Here is a 24,710-nt window from a genome sequence, read left to right as displayed (position 1 = left end):
TGCAGATGATTCTGAAGGAGACCCAGTGAAGGTCTGGTTCTGTGGCTGATCTCAGTGCATATCTGACATGTTGTCGCTCTACCATTTGCCCAGGCTCAGCTGGAGGCCCAGAGAGCCACCCAGGACTTCCAGAGGGCCACGGAGGTGCTGCGTGCGGCCAAGGAGACCATCGCCCTGGCAGAGCAGAGGCTCCTGGAGGAGGACACCAGGCAGTTTGACTCAGCCTGGCAGGAGATGCTCAACCATGCCACCCAGAGGGTGAGTACCGTACTGCATGGAGGGGGAGGAGGGAATGGGGTGCTGCGAATTGCATTAGTGCAACATGACTGTCTGTCAAACCTACATTTGACACCTGAATGTTACTATTCAAAGGTTAAAGGCATAATGTGGATGGAAATTGATGCTTCGCAAGTTAGGAAGTCACGTTGTCACATTTCTGTGTAGCTGCCAGACTGAGTTCTGATTGGCTGTTGCAGGTGATGGAAGCGGAGCATACAAAGACGCGGAGTGAGCTGGTGCACAAGGAGACAGCAGCCAAGTACACGGCAGCCATGGGCYGCATGAAACAGCTGGAGAAGAAACTCAAACGCACCATCAACAAGTCCAAGTGAGTCCCATATGACTGTATTGCGACCCAAACCCAACCGCACTGTAATTAAAAGACTGAGAAGTCAAAGTGAATCTGATACGACCACTGCGTCAATTACCAAATGGTCTGCGACTCACAAATTCACACATCCATGTTTATTTGTCGACAGTGACCTTTTCCAAGACATTGATCTTTAATGGCGTAGATTTTTCAGTAGCTTGAAAAAGGTCAATGAACAAAAGAAATGAATATAAATCTGCAAAAGGTAAATGTGCGTGCAACAGTGGAGGCTGCTGAGGGGAGGACGGCTCATAATGATGTCTGGAAAGAAACTAATGGAATGGCACCATGCTTTTAATGTATTTTTATACCATTCCACTGATTCTGCTCCAGACATTAACACGAGCCTGTCCTTCCCAATTAAGGTGCCACCAACCTCCTGTGGGTTGCATGAGTCATTTTCGACCTTTGATGATGAAGTAGTGGCTGTTTTTATTCCGAGCACCACAAAGAGAGACAATGTGGTGGTGTGCTGGTTAGTATATGCTGTCAGGTTTTAACAAAACTCTATAGACTGGAGGTCTGTTTTGGGGAGGGAGTGTAAGGTGTAGAGTAGGGGGGCTCTAATGTTTCCCCGCTGTGACTGAGAGACGGAGGCTGTTGTGAATCCATAAAGCCTTAAAAAGCTCCCTTGTCTCCTTTCCGTCATGACCACAGATCATGTACTTGATATGTGTAATCAGTATGGTTGAAACCTAGCCAGTCCTCTTACCTATTAAGTGTCATGAAGATGAGAAGAGAGTTTGTTTTAGTGTTGGGACTGAGCCTGTCTTGCTCTGTGTTGCCTCAGCTCTCGGTGTAATCCTTTCTCCACAGTTAGCTCATCTAATGTGATAGCTCTATATCGCACCCCGTTGCCTTGGTGATATGCACAGAGCTATTCCGAGTTGTCACCGCCACTAATCTTTCTCCTTCCCTCTTTTTCCCCTCCTCCCTCTCGCAGACCTTACTTTGAGTTGAAGGCAAAGTACTACCTACAGCTTGAGGTATGTGTGCACTACACTACACTGTAATTTGCCTGCCTTTATCAGCCTTTTTAAAGGTCTTTTAGATTTAAGGAGTCTTACTGTCTTGTTATTGTGGACTCTGCTCTGTGGTTAGATCTTTACTAATGTGACCTAGGTCAATAAACTGTGACCTTGAACATATTGCCATGTCATCTCAGGTCTAAACCATTTATGGCAATGATGGTTTCTTCTTCTGCCTTTGCGTGTGTGTGTATGTGTGTGTGTGTACTTAACTGTGTATAGCAAGCTAATGCTAACAATGACTCCCTTTCTGTCCGTCTGTAGCACCTAAAGAAGAACGTGGATGAGTTGCAGGCCAAGCTGAGCCAGGCTAAAGAAGGGTACAAGACGGCTCTGAGAAACCTGGAGATGATCTCAGACGAGATCCACAAACGCCGACGCAACTCGGCCATGGGCCCCCGGGGGCGGGGCGTGGGAGCCGATGGCGACAGTGTTGCCGTGGATGACATTGCCAGCTTCAAGATGGAGTCGGATGGCATCTCCAGTGAGTACACTTACAGTGCATGATGTTCTGGTCATTTCATTTCTGCGCTTGAAAACTGCAGAAACTGTTCTTGGATCAGCTGTCCTACATAGTGGTGCTAAACAGCCAGCCTTGCCTACTTTTCACTAGTAGTTGGGTACAGCACATAAACACCCTGTTGACTCCTTCTGACTTGTTCTTCGAAACCTTCGTAGGAATTCCTAGAAAACGTCATTATTGACATTGTGCAGGGAGGTCTTGATGTTTTCGAAGAAAAGTCATGAAGATTGTGTCCGGCTCCTGAGAGGGTTGCCTGTTTTCTTGGAATGTTTTCCTAGAGTTGGAACATTATAGGCGCACAGAATGTTTGGAGTTGACTTTATTGCCCTGCGGTGGTGTCTAAATACTGTACAATACATGCTAAATGTGCTCTTTGAAAGAAGTCTGTTCATTCAATTTTCTTTCAAAGGAAATTCCTGTTTAACTTAAATGCCTGTATTGACTTTGCAGAAGATCCCATGATATGACAACTTAACAAAGGTCATTGGAATCACAATGCTTCATTTGAAGGAGATACTTAACTCTTTATGCTGAAGGAAATGGTTTTGGTCTTTCCTTCATGGCATCATTCATGGCACCCAAATTCCATGCATGCCTTAATAACAACTAGCCTAGAGACAGCTTTACTGTTTAAGCTCCTATGGTTAAGGTTAGGACTTGAGTAATGACAGCTGATCCCGAATCAGTTAAGTGCTGAAGATACACAGTGTGATGAGGCTCAACTGTAGTCAGATGAAAAGAGTGGATGTTCAGAGCAGTGCGTGTCACTCACTGATCCACTTCCCATTGTGCTGCATTATGGGCTGATGTTTCCATGGCAACCTCAGAGCCCTACTGCTGGCTGACCCACTCCGCCGCCATTGGCTAAGGTTATTGCTGTTGCGCGTTAACCCACATAAACAGCAATATGCTACAGTTGGTGATTTGTCTTTTAGTAGATATAAAGTGTGTCTGTTTCAAACTGTCCAATGGCAGTAAACAAAAGAATCAGCGATTGCCCATAGTTCAAGGTCATTAAAACATTCCTTCATTTGCCATCCATGTTGGAATTTGAGGACTTTGACCCCAACACAGAAAATGGATCTCATATTAGTCTTGAAGTACTGTGTCTTTGCACTCTCTCTTTCAGTGTAAAGTATGTGTCTGCAGTATTTCAAGGCAGTCGTTCCCTCTTCTACCACCGTCTGTTCCCTCTCTACACGTCTGTTTCCCCTTCTCCCACCGTCTGTCTCCCCCTTCTACCCACCGTCCTGTCTCCCCCTTCTACCCACCGTCTGTCTCCCCTTCTACCCACCGTCTGTCTCCCCTTCTACCCACCGTCTGTCTCCCCCTTCTACCCGCGTCTGTCTCCCTTGTTTGCATTTTCTTCCTACTCTCTCTGTATTTTTTTATTTTGTGGATGCCACATTGATGCTCTGCATGTACACTCCTCAGTTGTACAGTAAAGGCTTGTTACATTTCAACCACTCTTCCCCTCTCTTGGTCACTGCAGTGACGTCCGAGTCGTTTGAGGATGAGACCTGCAGCAGCAGTGCCATGTCAGAGGAGGACTCAGAGACCCGCTCCACCTGCAGCCTGGGCTCCTCCTCTCACTCCCCCAACAGCCCCCAGGACCTGCCCTCGCCCTGCCCCTTTGCCAGCTCCTCTTCCCCTGCTCCCTCCTCACGCCCCTGCAGTCTGGACCTTCCCAGCCCAGTCTCGCTGTCTGACTTTGGCTTTATCTCACCTGTCCTGGGACCACGCAGCGAGTGTAGCGGGGCGTCATCACCTGAGTGTGACCTGGAGAGAGGTGTGTGTGCGGCCAAAAAAGTAAAAAAGGAGAGCTAGGTTTAGAGATTGTGTTTGCATACTGTATGAGATAGTGTTTAAATATGCAAACAAGTGAAAAAGAGAGATTGATGGTGTGTGTGTTTATTTTCAGTAAGACATATCGTCTTCTGCTTCCTGTCTGACTTGCACCTGAGCCAGATGAGAGACCTATTAGTCATAGTGACAGCTAGCCTAGTGCTTAGACCAGAGCAGGTGCAGAGGCATAGGTTAGCAGACCTGCTGGGGGATACATCCTAATCTCCACTGGGTCCCTAAGAGCCTGCAGAAAGTTTTGGACCAGTGAGAAAGGGTAACACAGTGGGAACTTTTAGAAAAAGACTCGGTTATGACAGTCTACGGGTGTGTGTGCAGGGCTTCCTACACACAAAGGATATTCATGACTGTTTACGTGAGTTGTTTCGGGGGGGGGGACTCCCAATATACTTTATCTATCTCGATCACCAGGCTCACACAGCATACCTCTCTGTGTGTTTCAGGTGACCGAGCAGAGGGAGCGGAGGGTGAGCTGGACAATACTGTAAACAACAACAGGACCACCGTCAAGACCAACAAGACCACGGGCCTGGAGGTCCGCCTCAGCTTTCTGTCTCTTCGACGCTCGCGCAACGACAACACCAAGCGCGAACGTCAAAGCCGTTCCCAGACCCCCACCCAAACTGTGGTCCTGATCAACGGGGTGTGAAGTAGAAAGCTAATCCACAAGCTAACCCCATCACCGGCTTTGTGTGCCAACATGCTGTATTGCCAGTAACCACACACACACACATTCCATTCTACCCCATGAACTAATACTGGCTAAGTGAACAGAAAGTGGCTCAGTATGCGATACTATGAACTAAATGGTCAGTGTATATACAGTTCCTATGGATCATGATGATGAAGAGACTTAAGACCCAACCCAGGGTTGGTGATGTCATGAAACCACCACTTCCTATAGAAAGGACCTTTCACCTTTTGACCTCCCACCCATAGCTTCCTCAGTCAGATTGGCTTCCCATAATTCCCTACTGTACTCCACACACATTAAGGACAGTGCTGGCTAACGTCCTACGGGTGGGGGCCCATGGTATATGAGGGGAAAWSGGACAAACAGTGTTGTTTTTTTACTGTGATATTCTCCCTGAGAGGGAGCTGCACTTCCAGACAAGATGTGATTCTGTTTGTAAATGAAAGAATGCACTCCTAGCTTTGACTATTAGAAATGGGGGTTATTTATAAAACTTGATGTCACAGTGAATGTGCCACCTGTTTAACCAATACAGAAAATAGTAAAATACACATAAATTGACAGAAATCTGTGTTATGCTTTTGTAAATGAAGAACATGCATGAGGCCAGGATTTAAAGTCAGGATTTCTTAAAAAGGAACAAGTACATTTACGGAGTTCAAGTTTTGTGAATAACCCTCATGACTTGTAATATTACTCTGCTATATCCTCTCACAGATAGTTGATTTTTGAATACTCTCACWATTACGTAATCATGTGCACGGTATATAGAACCTATGGCAACTGAGACCAAACACACACTACCAGCCCCTGGCTGGCATCTCTTCGGACTGCCCGTGCATTTGTCCAATAGGGGTCTTCAGAATTGGACTTAAAAGAACTGTATTCTATTACACAACTCATTTCCCAGTGATCTAACTGTGAATCCATCTCGCCGACAGTATCATAAAGCTGGACTTGGAATCTAGATTCCAAGAGTAGAATAATTGTGTGGGGTGAGGCTACAGTAGATATACCCTCCCCTCTTCCTCCTGGCTCCCTCCATCCTGTGGTTCATCGGTGCCACACTGATGTGGTGCCAGGGAAATGGGCCTCCAGACTCTGTCAACCCCCTAGCCCTCCTTCCATCCATCTCCCTGTCATGGCATCCCCAATGGCCCCGTACTGAGGGACAACGTCCACCCACGGACGGTAACACTAAGAACTGAGCAATAGCGCAAGGACAGAACAATATCTGCCCATGGACACTTTCACAGAGTTCCCTGTAACGGAATGAAAAGGCCAGCCAGGTAATTCTCAGAATCTGAGGATGGTTTTGTCTTGGACCAATAGAGGAGAAAGTGAAACTGGATGACCGAATGAAACTGATGATGGTGAAGAATGATGAGGTCTTTTGTGGAAACTGACAGAATAATTGAGTGTTGATTTCTGGTGGACAGTATCAGCTACTGTAAGTTGTAGATCCATATTGGCTAAAGTGGCACACAGTAGACTGTCAGATGTTTGAGGTCTAGTCGTCTGTCTCAAATAGTGTTAAATTGGCTTCCTCTCCTGGTCTCCTTATGCTCCATGGCCACATGGGAAAGGTATTTGGTCACTGAGTTATGAGAAAAGCAAGCTATTGCACAAGAGTATGCAGTCTATTTGTTATTGTGACCGCTCCAGTCTATGTATGTACTGTACGTGTACAAATGTAATGTTGTATCGATGTTTATCTCTGTCACTCTTCACTGTGGAATATAAGGATATAAGGATATAACCATGAACAGTCCCTGTCATAGCCGTTTTCTTCCAGTGGGTCTTGTTATGTTAGAGTAACTTTCCATTGTGTCTCCACAGTTTATGTGCCTGTTTTCTGAAAATAATCCATTAAAAGTGATGTTCACTGCAGTAAGCCTTTGTTCATTTTCTTAAGATCTAACTGCAATGTAGATCAACTAACGTTTTGTCTTTTTCCCACTCACTAGCCTGAAATTCTTCGGTCAACCAAACTCAAGATCTTATTTGGTAAGTGACCCATTGACCCAAATCCCAGGCAGAGATTTAAAAGTTATTCTATAAAAACATGTAAAATAATTGTAGATGTCTGTCAGAACCCTATACAGTAATTGACTAGCCTGTCGCCATTCTGACTAACTGGGCTATACTGATATTTTCTTGGTCTATTCGCTGCAGATTGTTTTTGTTGTTGTTGCAATAGACTATCAGATCATTGCTTTCTTGCGAGTTGTTTACATCACCCTGGCTCCTCATTGGCAAACCTTAACATGATTAACCACAGTAGAAAAGTACCACTCATCTGTGCTGGGATTCCCCATTGATGTATAAGCCGTGTGCTGCAGACTGTAGGGCGACAGGATTCAGAATGTTAGCAGGTTTGACATGAGCCACGRCTAAGCCAAGTGAAGACCTTTGGTGGCAAGGCAGCATAGAACTAGGATCTTGTTCACAATAAYAAAAGTTGAACTGGTTTTCAGATTTCTCGTCATATTTGCTTTCCTCTTGTTTGTCAGACACTTGACTTAGTATTTGTCAGTTGTCAAATCTGCCTCTGAGGTTAAATTCCTGCCTTTCACCTAAACAATTGTTTTGTTCTCTCCCTCTCTTTACTGCACTTCTGTTTCTCCTCTACCTCTCYAGATCCCTCCCTCAGGCCTGGTAGTTTGTCTCTCTGCCCTGTGATTCATCTTAGAGGTTGTGACCAGCTGCTGCTCTGTTTTCAAATGCTCTCAGACAGGAGAGAGGCCAGATCTTCACCAACACAGACAAAACATTTTCTGATTTCCATCAATGCTATGTTTGAATACATCATTCCACATTTAGTGCAAGTTGAGCAAAATCATACCAGACTATTGCATTTGACATAAGTGGCAACAGCAGCAATAGTTGCCCTTTAACAGTCACTGGAAGGGGAAGAAAACAAATGTAATTCTATGTAAAGAAGAATGAAACGACAGAGCAGCCATTTTGCTAATGCAAAATAAGTCTACATGGTACGGGTGACTCCGCTCTTTTAAGTCCACACTTTCCTTRGTAAAAATAAAGTATGTTTGAGGAGTGGGTCTTGTCCACAAGACTGTATAGCATTGACACTTTACAGTAATTGTCCAGAAAATGACAAAGCCACTAGCAGTCTTGCCTCTGACAAACTGTTAACAGAGAAGGAGAAACCGCTGTGAAGCGTTCAAGTCCTTGCTGAAGCGTAAACAAGAGACTGAAGATTGCAGATACGTTTCAAATGTTGTTTTCCACGTGAGTACCCACACACAGTTGCAAAATTACAGGAACTTATGATAAATTCCTTGGTTTTCCGTAAATCCTGGTCGGAGGATTCCAGGAATCTGGAAAACCAGGGAATTTATTGAAAGTTCCTGGAATTTTGCAACCACACAGACACAGGTCCTGCATGCCTGTCACACATCCTTAGGAATGCCAGAGATTAGTCTTCATTCCTGTGCAACAGAGAAATCCCTGTCGTGGTGCGGTCTCCTGAGAAAGACAGTTGCAGTTGAGAACGTCACCCTCCGTTCTTGGTAAATACCAGCACTGCCTCGAGTACCTAGACTGGCGGTCAACAAGCGCCAAGTAATTGAACATTGAAAATCAGAAGGGCCATAGTTGTTGTGACATCATTTACTGTATCTGTCATTATGGCAAAGGAGGAAGAAAGCACCTCCAACATTAGCTCTGATAGTTATTACTCAGTCAGTTTACATTTTTTTGGTACATGTTCTTGCACATCTCAGCAGATAGAGGGCTATGTTCCATACCAAAAACATGTCCCTTTCCAAATACCCTTGATATTAATCAATAAAGTAATCAGTCTCTTTTGGGTCCTCCTGCAGTCGTAACAAGTTCCACCCAGAGTTTAGGGAACAGTGAGTGTCCATGCTGTGTGCAAGTTATTCCTGGTGTCACCCCTGAATCCTTCCCCCTTCTCCTTACTGGAGCTGGGAGACCTTTAGGGGCATGGCGCTGCTGAAGTCCAGGAAGAAGGGTCCTTCCTGTTTGGGCAGGAAGGTGGTGGGGATGACATTGTAGATGCCAGCAGGGACATGGTCCGCCTCCATGTAGCAGAAACCACACCTACAGAGAGAGAGAGAAGGGGGGTTACTTATGGCTGTCTCTCAATAGTCTCAAATGCACCCTTTCTAAACTCCATTCCTTCATAACATGTTACAATGCAGTCCACCACCATTTCTGGACATTTTCTGTTTTATAACCCACTAAAAATGCATACAATGTGTTCAATAGCAGAGCAGATTATCTGAATAATTTATAGAAATGATCTGCTATTAAATACAAATTTAACCTGCTTTAACCTCATCCACAGGATAATCTAAAATCATGGTCTAAATGTGAGGAAAATGTTATGAATATCTTTACTTCAATCAATTATTCCTGAAAAATCTTTTCAGACACACAGCCGTTGTCATAAGATCTAACTCAAAAGGCATTCCTTTATGMAAATGTGCAGTAAGGCTAATTTCAGTACACCCTTAATCTTTGAACCAGGCTAACTCAATTAGCATAGACATCCCAGAGGTCAGACACGAGGTCCTCAGATGTGACCTTTTGACCTGTGGGGAATGTATAGAATGTTCCCTCAATGTTGTGACTAGCCACCATATTTAGGCAGCATGTCATCAGGTCAAGGGCTTTGGAGAATCATGTGTCCCTAATATATGTTCCAACACTGAACTTTAACCTGTGCATAACATTTTATGATGGATGCATTCAAGTGGTCACCCCGCCTCTGTTTTAGTAAAAAGCTGAGGGATGGGCCTGGAGAAATGTAACCACTTTCAAATTCATAGACGGAAAGGGGATACCTAGTCAGTTGAGCCATGAATGCAAGGACTGACCATAGATATCAAAATGATCGATTCAACCATGTTGAGGCTATATAGTGTTTGTTTACCAATGTTGGAGTTAAACAAGCTCAGAGTTTCACAGTAGGAAAATTACACTCATACCCGGGTTGAAAATGGCCGATTTGGACACTGATAAGCACCTACAGCAGCTGTACAGTAACATGCTATACATGAGGTCAGAGCTCAGAGTCTCCGCTTCACAGCTCTGTATGGGTTTTGACTGAGCCGTTTGGAACTTGAGCCCCCGCGCACGATAAGAAGTTGCCCCCATTCTATCTGCTAATTGGGCATAACATTTTGTTGTCGGAGTGAGGAAAAATGCTGTAAATTAATAGGACTTGATGTATTTTGAAAGATGAAACGTTGAAGATTATAATAAATACTGCTGATGTCATACAAGCAAGGAAAACACCCGTGAGCCCAAATGTGCACTTCTCATTACCATATGAAACGCATGTAATATACAGTGTCAATGTTTATGATCACWATGTTTAATGTACAGTTACAAGATGTCATGGAGTTATACCTTGGGATGTCCTGAACAGAATGAGCCTGTTTGTTSTATTGTGATTTTTGGGGCGGGGCTGCAGACCACACATTTGAATACACTCATGACTCCATTCCATGCGCACCAAAATTCCGACCTGCTTTCTGAATTGGCTTGTGAAAGCCTATTGTAAAATCATATTCTAGAATTGAATGATGCCCACCTGACCCAGATTGGGATTTATAAATGGACAGCTTTTGGATTGCGTAAACAACAGTAATTTTGTGATGGCGGGTATGCAGGGCTGTGTTCCAAACAAAACAACTACCAGTGCGCTTGCTCGGCACAGCTAGGAGAGCTCAAAAAAGCACCTTGTAGTTGAAGACTCGTCTTTTAGTCATAAAAGTATATTGAAGTTACTTAGGAGAGGTGTGTAGACACTTGGACACCAGTTTGACCTCTCACTCAAACCCTTCATTTTTTTGTCTTATGTTGGACCTACCCCAAATCCATTAATATTGTAATGTTACTGAATGAGTATTTTCAGATTTCGTTATCAACAAATGCGGTAAAATTACAGTGAATGTAAAATGCACATCAAATCAACAGTATAATGTTTGAATTCAGTTGTGTCAGGTGAAYTGTTATATCCTCACCTTTAGTCTAATAATTTCCCCATAATCTCCTAACTGTTCCCTTTWAATTGCTACCATTGCTATGCATATGCTTTCCATATCTCTTCTGTAATAAATATTTMAATTTAGCCTTATCTATATAGGCCAATTMCCACGRGTGTAAAGGGTTAATATTAGGATTGATTCTGAACTCATCTGGAACTCAACACTATGTACTGTCCCTGAACACCTCTATGAGCTGATAGTGTGTTTGTCTATCTCCTATGTTGCATTTTACTCCTGTGAATCCTGCGTGAGTACCTGTAGTCTCCACTGTTCTTCTTCGGGTGGCCTGCAGGTCCTGGCTCTACTACAGTGGACACGGTCACCATCTCAAAGCCCACACTGTACTGCCTAGAGAGGGTGAGACCGAGACATGATAACAACAATAACAACACAAGCAACCAGAACCTGTGCTATACTGCCTACAGACGGAGACGGAGAGACGGAGAGAGTATTTAGTTAGCAGTGCTAATGACTGCAGACTGGAGGGAGAGAGAGAGAGAGAGAGATAGAGTATTTAGTTAGCAAAGTGTCTAATGACTGCAGACTGTGGAGGGAGAGAGAGAGAGAGAGATATTTAGTTAGGCAGTGCTAATGACTGTAGACTGTGGAGGAGAGAGAGAGAGAGAGAGAGTATTTTTAGTTAGCAGTGCTAATGACTAGACTGGAGGGAGAGAGAGAGAGAGATGATAGAGTATTTAGTTAGCAGTGCTAACATGACTGCAGACTGTGGAGGGAGAGAGAGAGAGGAGAGTATTAGTTAGCAGTGCTAATGAACTGCAGACTGGTGAGGGAGAGAGAGAGAGGTATTTAGTTAGCAGTGCTAATGAACTGTGCAGACTGGGAGGGAGAGAGAGTATTTAGTAGCAGTGCTAATGACTCAGACTGTGGAGGGAGAGAGAGAGAGAGAGAGTATTTAGTTAGCAGTGCTAATGACTGTACTGTGGGAGAGGAGAGGAGAGAGAATGAGGAGTATTTAGTTAGCAGTGCTAATGACTGCAGACTGTGGAGGGAGAGAGAGAGAGAGAGAGAGTATTTAGTTAGCAGTGCTAATGACTGCAGACTGTGGAGGGAGAGAGAGAGATATTTAGTTAGCAGTCTAATGACTGCAGACTGTGAGTGGAGAGAGAGAGAGGAAGAGAGAGAGAGAGAGAGAGATATAGTATTTAGTTAGCAGTGCTATGACTGAGACTTGGAGGGGAGAGAGAGAGAGAGAGAGAGTATTTAGTGAGTGCATAATACTGCAGACTGTGGAGGGAGAGAGAGATGATTTTAGTTAGCTCTAATGACTACTGGAGGAAGAGAGACGGAAGGTTCGTAGGTGCATGAACTGCTAGTGGAGGAGAGAGGAGAGAGATATAGTAGAAGTAGAGCAGACTGGAGAGAGAGAGAGAGAGGGAATTGGTAGCAGTCATGACTGAGACGTGAGGGAAGAGAGTATATTTAGTTAGAGCAGTACCTAATGACTCGCAGAGACTGTGGAGGGAGAGGACGAGGGAGAGACGAGAGAGAGAGAGGATAAGAGTATTTGTTAGCAGTGCTATGACGGCAGACTAGTGAGGGAGATAGCAGAGGCGATTGATAGGAGTCATTAGTTAGCAGTGCTAATGACTGCAGACATGTGGAGGAAGAGGCGGTCATCTCATTTTAATTAGGAGCACCAGATGAACTATTAAAGATGACCCCTACAGGATGACGTAAGGGAGTGTATTAACACTGGAAACTGACTGTTAGTCTGTCTAGTCACATTTACACCTGGCAATCGTATTCTGTGACGGCTCAAATTTTCTGGATGTATCRTGACAAAGTCTCATTGGAGTCAGACTGTCGGACACAMTGCAGACCATGCATATTATTTCAGTTTTGCATTTTAGTCATTCTGTAGTCACCTCGGATTAGAGAAGGTTTTGACGGACAGGATGAACACTCAAGTATTAAAAGTGCTGTGTTACAAGAGACAATCATTTCAAATCGAACCCATTTTATATCCATCAATTGTGATTGGGCTATAGTGTCCCCACTGGGTGGAGGGCCCCTGCAGGCCTCAGTGAGTCTTACCTGGAGCCTCGTAGCTCKATGAGCATGGGTCCTGGGCGCTCCAGGTTAAACTGGTAGATTGGGTTGTGCTTGTACGAGTCCTTGTAGTTCCCACAGCCCCCCGCACTCGGCCCCTTCCACTGGCCATTGATCTGCACAGGGAGAAAGAGGGGGCTTTCGCAATGTAAGATGGTGATTTTGTTATCATGCCAATAGAGAATGTGAACAAAGAGACAAGTGGAAGTAAATGTTACCCGTTTGGTATGAGTGAAGGGCGTTGGGATCTTGGAGAAGGAGAACTTGCATCCAGAGTACACCTGTTGGAGGGAAACGTCTATTACTCTGTTGGAACTGAATGAGCAGGGATGTGATCAGCACAACATAGAAACATCAGGAAGAAAYTCCTGGAAGAATACTGGCCAGCTCTTATTCAGGCGGAAGAAATCATGTTCAATCCATACCTCACGAGAACTCTTCCGAGTATGAGACTGAATGTCAATTCACTAATTCTCCAGATGATTTTTAAGGAAGTGAGAGTGCAGAAATGGATTCACAGCCAGTTTGCTGCTTGCTAAGTCAAGGCTAGAGATATTCCTCTGGCGATTGGCTTTTCTCTTTCACTCTCAGAAAGACACACATGCAACTACTTTCAGGGTTTCTTCTCTTCTACAGAGGCCAAACATGTTGTTTTTGTGAGACTTCAGATAACAGCTCCTCAAAGACTTCAGCTCAGTTGGTAAGGGGTGTTTATGAAATATAAATGACCAAAAAAAGGCTTGGGTCACATACTCACACACAAAACATAAAACCTTTTACTCATTCATATACAAACCAAGAAAGTCTCACTCTCTCCATCTCTCTTTCACACACAGCAATTCATTGCAGACAAACTCACAAGCTCTCTTTCAACTGATTTCACAGTTCTGAAAGTGGGTTCTGTATCAGAACTGTTTTGAATTAAATAATTAGCAAACTTCATTTAAGACTCAATCTGCATGGATATGAACAAACACACTCAGACTACAGGACAAAGGAGGCTGCTTCATGTATAATTCTACATTCTGAAACAACTCAGATCTAGTTTTATATTCCTTGTGTGTACAGTGTATGTACACTACCGTTCAAAAGTTTGGGGTCACTTAGAAATGTCCTTGTTTTTGAAAGAAAATCATTTTTTTTGTCCATTAAAATAACATAAAATTGATCAGAAATACAGTGTAGACATTGTTAATGTTGTAAATKATTATTGTAGCTGGAAACGGCAGATTTATTATGGAATATCTACGTAGGCGTACAGAGGCCCATTATCAGCAACCATCACTCCCGTGTTCCAATGGCAYGTTGTGTTAGCTAATCCAAGTTTATCATTTTAAAAAGCTAATTGATAATTAGAAAACCCTTTCGCAATTATGTAAGCACAGCTGAAAACTGTTGTGCTCATTAAAGAAGCAATAAAACTGGCCTTCTTTAGACTAGTTATTCTGAGAAAAGAAATAGTGGGAGGCCCCGGTGCACAACTGAGCAAGAGGACATGTACATTAGAGTGTCTAGTTTGAGAAGCAGACGCCTCACAAGTCCTCAACTGGCAGCTTCATKAAATAGTACCCGCAAAACACCAGTCTCAACGTCAACAGTGAAGAGACGACTCCGGGATGCTGTCCTTTTGAATGGTAGTGTACGTACACTTGACACTCATTAAGTTCATCTCATGTGCCCTCACTCCATCTTCCCCCACTCCCTCCTTCTTCTTCACCCTCACCATCCCACTCTGTTTCTCATGTTCTATTGTGAGATGCTTGAGGCATGATATATGGTCACTTCTGTCCCGCAGTACAACAGGATCGCAGTGTTTACCTGCCAGCGACAGATCTGACACTCAGGAGATGTATCTGACACAATATGTGTGTGTGTGTGTGTGTGTCTCACCCTCAGGGTGTAGTTGATGGTGTTCTGCTTCTCGTACTGTGACACCACCAGTGTGAAGGTGTGTGTTCCAGCGCTGGTTAGTCTCATCTTGGTCAGGTAGTGGGGGCTGTTGATCCTGATCCCATCTATGTAGGGGGGAGGGTCCGCTGAGGAGGAACATACGAAACAGTCAGAGGAAACAAACACACATGCACACAGATACACACACATTTCCATGAGAAACTCACCAGGGTAGTAAACTTTCTTTCCCTCCGTCTTGTAAACCACCAAGGTGATGAACTCCCTGTTTTGTGCAAAGTCATCCTGAACATCAAAGGACAAAAACAGAGTGATTATTGTTTCTATGGGAGAAAATGAGACATTGTCTGATACTGTGTGGTGGTGAACAGCCAGACAGACAGTGCACCTTGTCAGTGATGTGTCTGGTCAGCAGCACCCAGACAGCAGTGCCCCCTGCAGGACAGGTCACCTCCAGCCGGTACTGAGGATTGTTGGCAAGGCTGTAGGCATCCTTCACCGGGCCCTGCTTCCCATCCCAGCTACTGCAGGGACACACACAACCAGAAATATACTTCACATATCAAACACGTGTATTTTGTTATACACATACAGTGCATTTGTAAAGTATTCAGACCCCTTGACTTTTTTCACATTTTGTTACGTTACAGCCTTATTCTAAAATGTAATAAATATATACAAATCCTAAATCTACACACAATAGCCCATAATGACGAAGCAAAAACAGGTTTTTAGAACGTTTGGCAAAAAAACTGAAATACCTCATTTACATAAGTATTTAGACCCTTTGCTTTGAGACTCGAAATTGAGCTCAGGTACATCCTGTTTCCATTGATCATCCTTGAGATTACAACTTGACTGGAGTCCACCTGTGGTAAATTCAATTGATTAGACATGATTTGGAAAGGCACACGACCTTCTATATAAGGTCCCACAGTTGACAGTGCATGTCAGAGCAAAAACCAAGCCATGAGGTCAAAGGAATTGTCCGTAGAGCTGTGCCTCAACACAGGATTGTGTTGAGGCACAGATCTGGGGAAGGCTAGCAAAAAAATTCTGCAGCATTGAAGTTCCCCAAGAACACAGTGGCCTCCATCATTCTTAAATGGAAGGAGTTTGGAAACACCCAGTCTCTTCCTAGGGCTCGCCGCCCGATCAAACTGAGCAATTGGGGGAGAAAGGCCTTGGTCAGGGAGGTGACCAAGAAGCTCCAGAGTTCCTTCTGTGGAGATGGGAGAACCTTCCAGAAGGACAACCATCTCTGCAGCACTCCACCAATCAAGACCATTATGATACAGTGGCCAGACGGAAGCCACTTCTCAGTAACAGGCACGTTGACAGCCCGCTTGGAGTTTGCCAAAAGGCACCTAAAGTATTCCCAGACCATGAGAAACAAGATTCTCTGGTCCGATGAAACCAAGACTGAACTCTTTTGCCTGAATGCCAAGCGCCACGCCTAGAGGAAATCTGACACCATCCTTACGGTGAAGCATGGTGGCTTCGGGACTGGTCTATGAATGTTCTTGAGTGGCCCAGCCAGAGCCCGATCCTGATCGAACATCTCTGGAGAATCCTGAAAATAGCTGTGCAGCAACGCTCCCCATCCAACCTGACAGAGCTTGAGTGGATCTGCAGAGAAGAATGGGAGAAACTCCCCAAATACAAGAAACTCCCCAACCTTGTAGCGTCAAACCCAAGAAGACTCGAGGCTGTAATCTCTGCCAAAGTTGCTTCATCAAAGTAATGAGTAAAAGGTCCGAATTACTTATGCAAATGTGATATTTCTGGTTTTTATTTGTATTAAATTTGCCAAAATTTCAAAAAACCTGTTTTTGCTTTGTCTTTATGGGGTATTGTGTGTAGATTGATGAGGGGAAAAAACTATTTAAATCACGTAACAAAACGTAACAAAATGTGGAAAAAGTCAAGTTGGTCTGAATACTTTCCAAACGCACTGTATCGTAGTTGGTTATAGGTATAGCAGACCCTTGTGGGAGATATAAGAGGGCTGTTGTTGACTGACCTGTGGATACAGGAAGACTCTCTAAACAGGGCGGGGCTCCAGCTCAGGTAGATGACATCATAGTACTGGCACAGGTCCTCAAACGTGATCCAGAACACGCCGTTATCAAACTTCTGTGCGGTCTTGGGGTCAAAGTTGAGGTATTTGAGAAGTTCTGGGGTCCAATTTTTCTCATCCCGTTCACTGAAGCGGCCTTTCCACCTCAGGTGGCTCCACGGGTTCTTCAGCTGCAGGAACCGATTCCCCTGAGAGCCAGATCAAATGGCACAGAAGCTTAGCATGCAGGCAGAACACTATTAATGATGCGCAAAGTTACAAAGTTATAGTTTTGTCTTATCTTTATTATTGTCCAGTCGTGTGGTCGAGTGCTTCAAGGAAAGACCTAGTTAAACTGTAGCTGGCCCAGAACAGAGTGGCACGTCTTGCTCTTCCTTGTAATCAGAGGGCTGATATAAATACTATGCATGCCAGTCTCTCACGGCACAATGCCTCTCCCCTATTTGACCTAGATAGTTTGTGTGTATGTATTAATATGTAGGCTACTTGTGCCTTTAAAAATATATATATATGTAGTTCTGTTCTTGAGCTGTTCTTGTCTATTGATGTTCTGTATTATGTCATGTTTTTGCAACAGCTAATGGGGATCCTAATAAAATACCAAAGACATAAATGGAATTGACAAGATACAAATAAAACACAGCATGCTATACTATGAGTGATTACGCTAACCATGCTACTGTAACAACTGAGTGGTTATGCTAACCAAGCTACTGTAACAACTGAGTGGTTATGCTAACAAGCTACTGTAACAACTGAGTGGTTATGCTAACCAAGCTACTGTAACAACTGAGTGGTTATGCTAACAAGCTACTGTAACAACCATGAGTGGTTATGCTAACACCAACACTTACTTTGTGCTCCCGGATATCCAGGACAGCATAGGCATGCGTTGGCACAAGGCCCCACCTCTCACCTTCCTCCTCTGTCATCACCCCCGTTGCCGTGGTGATTAAGACGTCACCCCGGTGAAACCTGTCATGAGAGGAGAGGGGGATGTGAGAGTAGTAGGTCAGCTATCTTGGCTAGGAGACAACTCTGTGGTATTGATAACCATGTCTATTACCATCTGGCAGCAAAGGTAATCATGAAAAATCACTACCTGACTGGAGGATGGATTAGTGACATTACTCGGTGTGTGTGTGTGTGTGTGTGTGTGTGTGTGTGTGTGTGTGTGTGTGTGTGTGTGTGTATATCTTTTTTGCAAATGTAATATGATTTGTGGATTCAAATTAAGTATTTAAACTGTTTAAGAATCTGAGTTATATAGCTCTTAGTGTGAATTCTACAGAGCAGATGGATTATGTAGGCCCTTAAGTGTGTGCATGGGTGAATTAATGAGTGTGTGTTTGTGTCTGCATGTCTCACCTCTGGTAGAGCATGCGGAAGGTGTCGTCCTTGATGAATGACTGATTGTCTGAATGCATGGCGATACGCTCTGGGATCCAGCCAGTGAGTGCGTGCAGATCGATGTTCTACCCAATAGACAGAAAGAATAGAGATCACACGTTAGAGAACAGCAATAAACAAGGTGGAGAACAGAACCAACTGTCCAATCACGTACGATGGATGAAATGTGGAATTTAGCACACGGTGTGAATAGGGAACTCGTTAGCTCTGAAACATTCTCCAAAGTGAAACATTCTCTATTGGACAGAGCCCAGTACAGGGGGTAGTACTAGTACTTTCACAGGGGGAACTCCCTCACCGAGTTGGAGCCGGGGAAGTCGTGAGCCTCCCATGACCTTCATGTAGGCCTTCTCTATGAGGGAGACCCACAGCTCGTTCCTGTTGCTGGAGTAGGAACACAGCAGCTCTCCATTCGACCACATGGCAGGAAGTCGTCTATAATGACCTGCAGGGAACAGGAGGGGGAACACTCACAACAATACAACCCATTGGTAGACACGGTCAGAGACATGGCAAGCTTTACAGTGACAGTCTAGTCATTTAGAGAGTGAGGTTTGCTAGCTTATCTCACAATGACATTGAGCACCAGTGGACCCAGGTCCCAGGTTCTGCAGTGTGTTTACTCTTCCTGGGCACACCGTTGATGTGAAGCTTCACCATGTACTTCCCACAGGGGTTATACTCTGGCTCCCCGCGCCGGTTCTGGGGGTAGATGATGCTGGTGATGAGCTTCTTGTTGTAGCGTCGCTCATAGGCAGCGCTGATGGCTAACGACGCCACGAACGAGCAGTCAGACACCACCGTCTAACGGGAGAGAGTAGGTGATTAACATTAAGAGTATGAGACTGACATCCGACCACCAGGATGGGAGGTAAATCTGTCAGTATTACCAATCACATTGAAAGGTATTCAGTTTAGAGCAGATTGTCCATGAAGTAGGTAGGTTTTATCAGTCAAAACATACGTACAAGTGGCGCCATCTGATGATGAGTCAATTCCAATACAACTTAAATAATTCTGTATTTTACAGGGGACATTTTGGTCTTGATTATTGACGGCTGTGTGTGTGGCCTGACCTGTTTGATGCTGAAGCTGGATACAGATAAGATCATGGTGGGGTTATTGCAGATCTCATCAGGGCGAACCCAGCGGGAGAAGATGGTTTTCTGCTTGGGAGACAGGGCCAGCTTGCCTAGTTTGTCCCTGGGAAACATCCACAGAGAATAAAAAGTCTGATGCTTATCACAAATTAAAAAGTAATGCAATCAAGTGGCACTCCATCTAGTACCATCTACTCCATCTGCTTTCTGGTTGCAGTGAGAAATGTATAACGTGTGTATTCTACAATCCGCACACCCACTTACTAAGGAACAAGAATATCCTGACTTACGAGAATGGAACAGGAAAGGCAAATCTCTCCTTCAGGTCCACACTCATGAAGGGGACGAAGGGTATGCCGTTGATCTTGGACGTGCTCCTATGTGGAAGAGCAGAGAAGAGAATCAGGAGAAATGTAACGTGTGTACCTTACCCAGCAGGTGAAAATGTAGATGAGTCAAACTTGAACCTTTACCAAACAAAGGTGTGTTACTGCCTAACCTTTAGAAAAACCAGTCACACACTGGCATTATGCTCCTAGGGAAATGGGGATTATTATGGAACCACAGATCATTGCTTCTTGGGTGCCTAAACTCAATGTGTTGACCATGTTCTATGATTCTCCAGAGTCCAGATAGATCCCAGCCTGCTCACCTGAGCACCTCGATCTCTTCTGAGGTGTAGCGCTGACCCTGAGGCTCGCTGGACTGGACCGGCCTGACTGGCTGGGGGCGGTCCTGGAGAGAGAAGTCAGGCCCCAAGGGGAAGAACTGTCTGACGGGGCAAGGCCCCCCACTGGGTTTGGCCCCTGAGGGCCCCGGCCTGTCCTGTGGTGACTGGGCTAAGGGACTGGCGGACTGGGACTCCTTCAGCCCCTCCGCCCTGGAGAGAAACAAAGGGCTTGGTTGGTTGGTCGGTCGGGTTGGTGTTCCTTGATCAACAGCGCATTCGGAAAGTATACAGACCCCTTGACTTTTTCCAGATTTTGTTAAGTTACAGCCTTATTCTAAAAATAATTATATATATWTTTTTTTAAATCCTTATCAATCTACTCAATACCCCATAAAGACAAAGCAAAAACAGGTTTAGAAATGTTGCTAATTTATTAAAAGTTTTAAAAACTGATATCACATTTACATAAGTATTCAGACCCTTAATTCACTACTTTGTTAAAGCACATTTGGCAGCGATTAGAGCCTCAAGTCTTCTTGGGTATGACGCTACAAGCTTGGCACATCTGTATTTGGGGAGTTTCTCCCATTCTTCTCTGCAGATCCTCTCAAGCTGTCAGGTTGGATGGGGAGCGTCGCTGCACAGCTATTTTCAGGTCTCTCCAGAGATGTTCGATCAAGGTTCAAGTCCGGGCTCTGGCTGGGCCAGTCAAGGACATTCAAAGATTTGTCCCGAAGCCACTCCTGTGTTGTCTTGGCTGTGTGCTTAGGGCCGTTGTCTTGTTGGAAGGTGAACCTTCGACCCAGTCTGAAGTCATGAGCGCTCTGGAGCAGGTTTTCATCAAGGACCTCTCTGTACTTTGATCCGTTCATCTTTCCCTCAATCCTGACCTGTCTCCCAGTCCCTGCCACTGAAAAACATCCACACGGCATGATGCTGCCACCACCATGCTTCCTCGTAGGTACCTTTTACTGAGGAGTGGCTTTTGTCTGGCCATTCTACCATAAAGGCCAGGTTGGTCGAGTGCTACAGAGATGGATGTTCTTCTGGAAGGTTCTCCCATCTCCACAGAGAAACTCTAGAGCTCTGTCAGAGTGACCATCGGGTTCTCGGTCACCTCCCTGACCAAGGCCCTTCTCCCCCGATTTCTCAGTTTGGCCAGGCGGCTAGCTCTAGGAAGAGTCTTGGGGGCTCAAAACTTCTCCCATTTAAGAATGATGGAGGCCACTGTGTTCTTGGGGACCTTCAATGCTGCAGAAATTTTTTGGTACCCTTACCCAGATCTGTGCCTCAACATAATCCTGTCTCGGASCTCTACGGACAATTCCTTCGACCTCATGGCTTGGTTTTTGCTCTGACATGCACTGTCAACTGTGGGACCTTATATAGACAGGTGTGTGCCTTTCCAAATCATGTCCAAACAATTGAATTTACCACAGGTGGACTCGAATCAAGTTGTAGAACCATCAAGGATGATCAATGGAAACAGGATGCACCTGAGTTCAATTTCAGGTCTCACAGCAAATAAGGTATTTCTGTTTTTTATTTGTAATCCATTTGGAAAAAATCACTTTGTCATTATGGGGTATTGTGTGTAGATTGATGAGAATTTGTATTTATTTAATCCATTTAAAAATAAGGCTGTAACGTAACAAAATGTGGAAAAAGTCAAGGGGTTTGAATACTTTCCGATTGTATACAACACTAGAAATGTAGAAATATTACACTATAGAGAGGAGGGGAGGGTGACCTCCTTACCTATCGAGGGCCTGACGAGCCAGCTGCTTCAGTTTGCCCTGCAGCCCCTGGTCTGTTGTATCATGAGACTGTGAAAAAAGAAAGCCGGAGAAAAGGAGTGAGGGGTCAAGAGGGATGTCAATCGATACAATAAAGACTAGTGGGGCATCAGTCTGTTCATGGCCTAATCCAAATAAACTGTTCTTATACTCATTCCTGACAACACCTCCACTGGACCTGGTGATGACCCAGGAATTAACATCCTGTATACTGTTTGATACAGTGGTCTGAATAGCAGAGAGTACAGCTCATTTTGTTGTTGATTTTCTCAATACAAGAGCATTGGTGGTGAAAGTTGCCCCTGTAGTCACACAGCAGTCCTAAAAGAAGCCTGGGCCTTTCCTGAGCAGCCCCTACCGTCTGGATGCAGAGTTCCACGGCCTGTGTGTAGAGCTCGATAGCCTCGTCCCCATTGCCCTTCTCATCCTCCTCAAAGGCCTGGGTGACCAGGAAGTGGGCCCGCTCCAGATCCACCTGCTGCTTGCTCTTCAGAGGGTCGCTACTTTGAGCTTGAACTGTATGGGATAGAACACAATGGAACATTAAAAATATATATTTTCAAATACACTGGATAGGTACAGTGAAATGTTGTTTTACAGCCATAGTAGTACGATACCCCTGGAGAAAATAAGGGTTAAGTGCATTGCTCAAGGGCACCAACCAATTTTTCACCTTGCCAGCACAGGTATTCAAACCAGCAACCTTTCGGTTACTGGCCCAACGCTATAACCGCTAGGCTATCCTCAATGAGAGGCTGACTATGAAAATAACAACTGGATGAGGGATAAATAGGTGTTATATATTTGAGGTGATGTGGATATGTTAGGATAGCTACTGCCAACTACATCATTGAGAAATGCTGGAAACATTGAAAGAGGTTTCCTTTCATTGTGCCTCATATCAACTTGAATACAGTAACATGACCCTCAACATCGACAGGGATATTAAAAGAGGCGAGGCACAATGCCATGTTGACACACTTCGAGGCCCGGGCCACCGTACAGTGTGAACCAGATTCACACCCACAATACCCCATAATGGCGAAGCACAAATAGGTTTTTAGACATTTTTGCAAATGCATTAAAAATAACAACTGAAATGTGACATTTACATAAGTATCCAGACCCTTTACTCAGTACTTTGTCTTAGCACCTTTGGCAGCGATTACAGCCTCAAGTCTTCTTGGGACACCTGTATTTGGGGAGTTTCTCCCATTCTTCTCTGCAGATCCTCTCAAGCTCTGTCAGGTTGGATGGGGAGCATCGCTGCACAGCTATTTTCAGGTGTCTCCAGAGATGGCTCTGGCTGGGCCACTCAAGAACATTCAGAGACTTGTCCCGAAGTCACTCCTGCGGCCAGCTCTATGAAGAGTCTTGGTGGTTACAAACTTCTTCCATTTCAGAATTATGGAGGCCACTGTGTTCTTTGGAACCTTCAATGCTGCAGAAATGTTTTAGTACCCTTCCCCAGATCTGTGCTTCGACACAATCATGTCTGGTTTTTGCTCTGACATGCACTGTCAACTGTGGGACCTTATATAGACAGGTGTGTGCCTTTCCAAATCATGTATAATCAATTGAATTTACCACAGGTAGACTCCAATCAAGTTATAGAAACATCTCAAGGATGATCAAGGGAAAGGATGCACTGGAACTCAATTTCCAGTCTCATTGTAAAGGGACTGAATACTTACGGAAATAAGCTATTTCTGTTGTTTTTCAAATGAATGTGCTTTGTCTCTATGGGGTAGTGTGTAGATTGCTGAGGAACATTTTAATTGAATTAATTTTAGAATAAGGCTGTACCGTAACAAAATGTGGAAAAATTCAAGGGGTCTGAATACTTTCCGAATGCACTGTAGGCTACTCACTGCTATGCTTTATGAATATGGGTCCACTCATTCTGGATGGAGTATGAGAGTGAATGAAGTTGGATCAGAAGTGGTTATGGAGGATCACCACTTTCCCTACACTGTTGAGTTGGACTCACCAGCATTGTGCAGGGCCTGAACCCGGTCCAGGTACTCATTGACTTTATCCTGGATGCCCTCCAGTTTAGACCCTGCCATGCCGGCGTAGATCAGGGCTTGTGCCGCCTCCTAATATCACATACAACACCAACATTATTGCTTTCAAAATGACAAATGTATTTTTATGTAGCAAAATACAAGCGTGTCTTAACCATGGGTCAAGTACCTCTAATAAGGGATATCCAGAAGCTCAAATTATATAGGGTTACTATCTTAAAGGCTGAATACATACCGTTTGTTACACAGGTGTAAACACTACAATGCCACTTCTAAAGGCTAAAAGTGCATCAGTGATCAAGTAGTCTATTCCACAATCGTGACCATAAGATGCAGGTGAAAGTAAAAGCCAATGTGGAGTGCGGCAAATTATTCCACCACATCCATTTCAGTCCTTAACGTTACCTTATAATAGAAGACAGCCTCGTTGTATTTTCCATTCTGATCGCAGATGACAGCAGTTTTAGCAAATTTAATTGCATCGTGCTCCAGTGCCGTGCAATCCATTTTGTTCTAGCAAGTTTTTTATACGCCTTCATACAGCCTGGAAAGTATGACTGTCCCTGTCATTCGTAACTAACGTTAACTAGCTAGCTGCGTTAGCTAGCAAGCCGAACTTAGACAGCTAAATCAAAGCAATGAGTTACAGTTCCAAAATATGGGTTTTTAAAATAAGATTATCAAATGAATTAAATGCAAACAACCACCGTGACAATATCCATATAACATTATGATATACAGCTAGCAAGTAGACGAGCTACTTTCTGCCCGATAACAACAACAGAAGTAATTTCCATGATTTAGCTTCCGGGTAGCTCCAACGATGACGAGAGCTTTTACACTCCAATCCA

General features: G+C 44.4%; 2 protein-coding genes across 2 annotated transcripts; one reads left to right on the top strand and one right to left on the bottom strand.

Moving 5' to 3' along the window:
- Positions 1–96: 96 nt before the first annotated feature.
- On the top strand, positions 97–6,647 carry sh3bp5b (SH3-domain binding protein 5b (BTK-associated)). Its single transcript, XM_023988489.2, has 6 exons — positions 97–258; positions 477–607; positions 1,593–1,635; positions 1,942–2,161; positions 3,693–3,989; positions 4,507–6,647. Exons 1-6 carry the CDS (start codon positions 235–237, stop codon positions 4,710–4,712), a joined length of 921 nt encoding a protein of 306 aa, XP_023844257.2. The 5' UTR covers positions 97–234; the 3' UTR covers positions 4,713–6,647.
- Positions 6,648–7,551: 904 nt separating this feature from the next.
- On the bottom strand, positions 7,552–24,682 carry LOC111965069 (calpain-7-like). The gene is given in 21 exon segments (XM_023989050.2): positions 7,552–8,843; positions 11,054–11,146; positions 12,854–12,984; positions 13,087–13,149; positions 14,759–14,904; positions 14,986–15,061; positions 15,165–15,300; positions 16,800–17,044; positions 17,711–17,831; positions 18,225–18,331; positions 18,565–18,588; positions 18,590–18,684; positions 18,687–18,711; positions 18,879–19,070; positions 19,343–19,469; positions 19,657–19,743; positions 20,019–20,246; positions 21,795–21,862; positions 22,191–22,348; positions 23,823–23,931; positions 24,265–24,682. Coding segments are annotated over 21 exon segments (2,478 nt in total). The 5' UTR covers positions 24,367–24,682; the 3' UTR covers positions 7,552–8,698.
- Positions 24,683–24,710: the final 28 nt, after the last annotated feature.

Source organism: Salvelinus sp. IW2-2015, linkage group LG6.1 (genome assembly GCF_002910315.2).
Source record: "Salvelinus sp. IW2-2015 linkage group LG6.1, ASM291031v2, whole genome shotgun sequence".
NCBI classification, from domain to species: domain Eukaryota; kingdom Metazoa; phylum Chordata; class Actinopteri; order Salmoniformes; family Salmonidae; genus Salvelinus; species Salvelinus sp. IW2-2015.
This window is presented reverse-complemented; position numbering and strand designations above follow the sequence as displayed.